The 6,171-nt window shown below is 32.4% G+C and overlaps 1 protein-coding gene across 1 annotated transcript; it reads right to left on the bottom strand.

Moving 5' to 3' along the window:
- Nucleotides 1–3,024: 3,024 nt before the first annotated feature.
- On the bottom strand, nt 3,025–5,500 carry LOC143626662 (uncharacterized). Its single transcript, XM_077096668.1, has 3 exons — nt 5,153–5,500; nt 3,869–4,612; nt 3,025–3,270 (listed from the first exon to the last, which is right to left on the bottom strand). Exons 1-3 carry the CDS (start codon nt 5,408–5,410, stop codon nt 3,082–3,084), a joined length of 1,191 nt encoding a protein of 396 aa, XP_076952783.1. The 5' UTR covers nt 5,411–5,500; the 3' UTR covers nt 3,025–3,081.
- Nucleotides 5,501–6,171: the final 671 nt, after the last annotated feature.

The following is a 6,171-nucleotide window of genomic DNA, read 5'->3' as shown; positions in this document are numbered from 1 at the left end:
AAAGATGTTTTTTTTTTTTGCTTTGTTTTGCTATTTGTAGGCAAGTTTTGTATGCTTGCAATAAGTTTTAAGAAATATTAATTGGTGTTCTTGCAAATTGATGATAATATAACTTTGTGTTTATATGATTGGATCAAATCATTGTGGCTTTCATGAATGATTTTGAATGGGAGGATATTATCATATTATTTGAATTGAAAAATTGGCGCCACCACCACCATCACCACTAACACACCCTTTTCTCAATCATACGACCACCACCACCATCACCACTTCTTGTCTTATCATTGTGTTTAATTATCTTCTTAACTGATGATGAAACAGGTGACCACTCCACCCAATCCATTGATGATCAAATCGATCCCCTTTGCCTGAAAATACTTGCTTCGTGGAATTGGAGGAGAAATCGGTTTTGCCAGTCCGCCTAAAATTTGCACTTAAGAAACTTCGCTTGTTTCTCACCGATTACAAACAAACATCTAATGTTACTCATAACAAAGGTATTGGTATGGTCCCGGGAGAGTGGGATTAAAGCAAACCTTTTTTATATCTCGATGATTAGAGAGGCTACTCCTAGATAAACTACCACTTAAAAACCCTTGTTGACGTATGCATAGACAATATAGTAATCCAGGTAATATAAAACGTGACCAAAAGCATTAAAGCAACAACTAATCGATAAAAGAGCACATAGACAAGAAAATGTATCACTAGCTCCTAAAAAAATATTATCTTAAAAAAATCTCTATGTCAAGACACCGCTAAGGCTATGACAAACACAAATAAAGAAAAAAATTAGGGTCCCAAGTATCAAACCTAAGACAATCGAAACACTCATTTAAAAGGCCATAAACTTATTATCATATGTCCGTGGCCGTCTTATTTGCTCACTTATCTTCACAATCCGCTCATCATGAGATTGTTAAATATATTGACACACTCATTAATTACCATGTCTTGACTAAGTGACGTCTACGTGACAACACTTTTTACTCACGCTCAAGACTATAAACATCACATGATGAAATTATGCATACATGTATTTCATATTTTCATTACCCACATGGGTTGTTGAAGTGTGCTTTCATCATGGGGTCACTGTCACTCTCTGAATTAGATTCTTGAGTTTTTGAATTCTTGCTGTGGTAGTGAGTCAGCATATGGAATCACGCTCCTTGATGGTCATTTTAGGTGACATTTGGACAAATTATTTATTCTAAATTCAAAAGAACTCTTATGACATGTATATATTTTATTTAAATGTAAGTCATGAAAATCAGTAAATCCAAAACTATAAAATGAAAATTAAACACATGCACAAACATTTCATTTTAAACTTATGTAAAAAAGAGAAACTGTTAAATAATATTGTTTGAAAGGTTATACATATACCTCTATGCGTGAGTGGGTGTGTTGTTTTATTTTGGGAAATTTTAAAAGTTGAAAAAGAGCCATACTGTTTAAATTTGAAAAGTAATAATGATGCAAGTTATTTGTAATGCTATTAACATCCACTTTCATCTGTAGACATTAATAGGCTTCTCTTTTTGTTGAATATATTATGTAAAGGTAAAAAGAGAAGTTGTTTTGAATCTAATGTGTTTAGGCTACTCCTCCGGGTTTTGGAGGGGTGGTTGTGGTCTTGTTCGGTTTTGGTCGTTAGTTTAAAAGTTTACAGATCAAAGAAAAAATAAAAAATGGAAGCACCACCTCTGAAATTTAAAGTTATTTTTGACAATGAGTCTAAACTACTTGTATTGTTGATACAAACTTATTGAATTATTCACAATCGATATTACGTTGAGAATAACATGAATCATATAAAGACGTTTATGTGTCGATTTAGTGAAATAGATAACTTTAATACGTTTTCTTTACCATATATGACTGTTTCTTCGATTTCATATCCTCTTAGCTTTTTTTTTATTCGTTTTCTAAATACATATAATATGAACAAAAATTTTTTGTAAAAAAGTTATTGAAATTCTAAGGAAATATATATAATATATAATATTAAAAGTAAGTTATAAAATTACTAAATCTAAAACTATAAAAATAAAAATGAAACAAAATCACATCATTATAAATTTATGAAAAAAATAAAAGGTTATGCATATACCTCTATGTGTGGTTGTGCTGTATTACTTTGGGAAAATTTAGAAGTTGAAAGAGAGCGTTACTATTTCAATTTGAAAAATAATAATGATGCAAGTTATTTATATTGCTATAAGACATCCACTTTCATCTGTAGACATTAATAGGCTTCCATTTTTGTTGAATCATGAAAGGTAAATCAATGGAGAAGATGGCACTTATTTAAATTGGAAACACCACCTTTCAAGCTTTTAATTACTTTGGTATGTTATAAATTTGAAAATACAAATCTTAGAACCATATTCATGAAAAGTAGCCCAAACTACCTTTTTTTTGTATGATTGTGGGGACGACATGATGCGTGACGTAAGATGTGCACATAAACTACTTATATTGTTGAAATAAACTTGTTGAATTATTCACAATCAATGTTGTATAGTGAACCACAAATATCACCTAACCATATTTATGCAGGTTATTCTTAATTTTATATTGTTGTATAATTCATATTCTTTTAACTCAATATAAGTAGCTTAGGCAGATGTGCTTGAGCCTAAATTACTTATATTGTTGTTTAATTCATATTTTTATAACTCAAATTCACTGTTTTTCTTAATTTCATTTCCTCTTAAACTTTCTTAAATGCATAAATATGCATGTAGTAGCACATGTGAATCTACACAAAAGACTATTGATGCCTTATTTGTTTAAATAAATTTAAACATATTATATTCCCCATATATCAATTAACATACACACATATTTATACATGAAAAGATTTAAAAATAAACAACTAAATAACTACGATAATCATGGGCTTGTACAAACCAATGTTGTTCACTTTGTCACATGATGAAAGGTGACTTTCCATACGTGTCTTTTTGTGCCAAAAGATTTGATCACCTCAACATGTAACATGTCACACCACCGTTCCCGTAGCAATCTCATGCACCAAATTCTCCATGATCTCATTCTCCATCTCTTTCACTATATCCTCCGCCTCTTTCGCATACGCCGTCGCCAACAACTTACGCGTACTCCTCCCCATATCTCCCTCAACCGTTGTAAGATTGAGCCGCCTTTAGCGACGGAGGTGGTGGTGGTGGTGACGGTAGATGTTTTGGGCTTGTGAGTGACATCTTTGAACGATGAGTTTAGTTTACTAGGTAAGGACACCTGCAAAATAAAATCAAATATTCCCATAAACTTAAATTAAACCAATAGTAACTAAACGGCACATAACCAAAATGTCCATTTATTCAGCTTGTTAATTTTTATAATATCCTCTCTGAAATTTGTCAACCTGGTTACTTTTTAATAATTACTCAGACTAGTTTTTTAACTAAGCATCTGCCCCTTGTTCTAAAAATCCCGTTGGAAGCAAAAAAATCTCGTAGAGGACAAAAAAATCTTGTCAAATGCCAAAGTACGTAAATCTCATCAGAAGCCAAATTAAATATCGTCAGAAGTTAAAATAATCATTGGAAAGCCATAATAAGCTCATCGCCTCTGAAGATATTTAAAATAAGAAAAGAAAAAAAACTAGCGACCGTCGATTTTTTGACGCGCAACAAAACCGGATCGTTTAAAAATCACGTTGAGCAATTATTAAAAGGTGACCGAGTAAACGAGTTTTTAAACAAACATATATAAATTGATTGGTCAAATAGATATTTTTGACACATTTTAGTCCTTATCCCAAACCCTAAAGTATTAGGAATATAACGAATGACATCAGAACTAACAGAACTAATGTACAACCAAATTAAAGTACCTTCAACTGAGATGATCTTGCGGTTGAGCTAGACGACGTCATCTCTCTTTTGTAACAACCAACCTTTGTTGTGTTCTTCACATTCAAGACATGTTTAGGCAATGCCGTTGACTTCTTCTTTGTTGTGTTCTTTAACCTCAAATCATATCTAATTTCACTTGCAATTCTCTTAATCTTTTCATCTTTCACCGGTTTTGATAGTTTTACAGTTGGATCTTTCTTAGGTTTAAGCAAAACAAGATCGGAATCTATTCTCCGATCAATACTTTTCGCCGTGGACAATGTGTTTGTAATGTCCGTACCTAATCTTCGGCTGATTTGGTTTGTAATCTCCTTTGCATATTGAGTTTTCAAATGGTCAACTTGCCGGTTGACCATAATATCCAAACGACGTTGTCCCACATTATTATTACTGTTATTGTTATTGTTACTGTTACTTTTGTTGTTGTAGTTCTCTTTATTGATTTGGAGAGAAAGTCTGTGGTGGTGGTTGTGATCGATGTTGTCTGTTGACCATCGGCTGACAGTTGACATTCTGGGAGTCGTGGGTAATGAACGAGTGTGGTGGTGGGAGGTCGCGGGAGTGGAGGAAGACGATGCTCTTGGGGAGGAATATTCCGGGAGAATATCGAGTCCCATTAATCTTGCGACGAGATTAGGGGTCTTAGTACCCGGAGAGCTGCTACATTCTGATAATTCATCGGTGAAAGTCATTCGTTTTGTCTTGATTTGGATTTTACCCATCTACATTAAGATTTTCATGTTAAAATTATCGTAAAACTAAAACCTCAATTACTTAAAAAACAAACGTTATACACCTTTATCTAAATATTCAACTTTTTTTTTTGTTAAAAGTAACTTTTGAAAACAATCACATACCAACTATATTTATGATTTTATGCCTTTATTTATTTATTATTTATCATGAGAGTTAAATCCGCGACCACTTAAACACTACTACATATACATTCATTTAAATTTAACTTGTTTATTCTAAATGTGTTTTCTTTTTTCTTTTGGAAAATGATCACATCACACACCAACTAATTAATCATACCATATCTATGATTTCACACCTTTATCTATCATGAAGCTTAAATCCGCAACCACTTACAAAAAAAAAAAAAACAAAAAAAACAAAGCATTGTATACACATTTAAATTTGTCTAAACATTTAATCTTTTTGTTCTAAAATATTAACTATTGGAAAATGATCACACACCAACCATTCTTACCATAACTTGATAGTAGATCTAATATTCAAAAGTTTTGAAATCAACTTACCGGTAACTTTAAGTTTGATTCTTCTTTAACTTTTGATGACACCGGAGCTACGTCCACGGTGGATTCCGGCATGAAAGAAGGATGATGAAACCGAAACTGGTGGTGTTGAACATCAAACATGTTGAAGATGACACTCATGCAACCAGAAGTGTTTTTATCTTTAATTTTTTTTCTGTTCATCGGTTTACTATCTGCCGGTGATCTCCGACCGCCGTCTACGCCGCCGGAAGCCTTGTACAACCACTCTCCTCTTCCCATATGGATAATAATAATAATAATATAAGTATTAATTATGATTACACAGAAACTCACACATTGGGAATTGAGAAGATGATGAATTGTATATGCTTTTTTGCAGCTTTAATATTTAATTTATCTCTTTGTTGGCATATGTAGAGAGAGAGATAGATGTGGTGGTTGTTTTGGATCCGGCTACCGTAATACGAGGTGGTGGGGGTCTGTTTTAAATTAGTTAAATATATGGGGATCCAAACCTTATATGTACCCGTTACCCCCGCAATATATCTTTATTTAAAAAGTAGTGATCACATTGAAACAGATAATAAATAAGCAATAAGATATGTTTTTATATGTCTTAAATTGGACTAGGTTTGTTATGAACATTTGTGATTTAGAATTTATCAACTATACTCGTGCAGATCAATGACTTAAGTCTTTCAACCTCAACATGGTGCGATTTAAGACCTATATAAGATTAGCTAGAAGAAAACACTAACTAGTTTTCAAATTATTATAAACTTTTATGTAGGTAGCTCACATGTTTTGATGATTATTTTACCGTGTTGTATTTTACGAGTGTTAGGTTTTAAGCCCTAGATTAACGGACGTCAATATAACCTAGAGATAAATAGATCGAATCTAACTAGAATCACTTCTTTGAAAGACATATCTAATTCACACAACTCAATAGAACAAACACTTATATCATGCAATCATACACATCCACAAGATTATCATAAGTTAACAAACCATTGAAATCAAGCCTACATAGATAAATC

This window comes from Bidens hawaiensis, unplaced genomic scaffold (genome assembly GCF_021521415.1).
Source record: "Bidens hawaiensis isolate Kalapana, Puna unplaced genomic scaffold, B.hawaiensis_p1.1 tig00000458_1, whole genome shotgun sequence".
Taxonomy (NCBI): domain Eukaryota; kingdom Viridiplantae; phylum Streptophyta; class Magnoliopsida; order Asterales; family Asteraceae; genus Bidens; species Bidens hawaiensis.
Note: the sequence above shows the minus strand (reverse complement) of the source record. Positions and strands in the feature narration are given on the sequence as shown.

Excerpts from the sequence above, each read along its gene's own strand:
- LOC143626662 (XM_077096668.1), bottom strand. The coding sequence starts at position 5,410 with ATGGGAAGAGGAGAGTGGTTGTACAAGGCTTCCGGCGGCGTAGACGGC. Across the intron at positions 4,613-5,152 it reads AATCAAACTTAAAGTTACCG|ATGGGTAAAATCCAAATCAA; the intron begins GTAAGTTGATTT and ends ATCTTAATGTAG. Across the intron at positions 3,271-3,868 it reads CAAGATCATCTCAGTTGAAG|GTGTCCTTACCTAGTAAACT; the intron begins GTACTTTAATTT and ends TTTATTTTGCAG.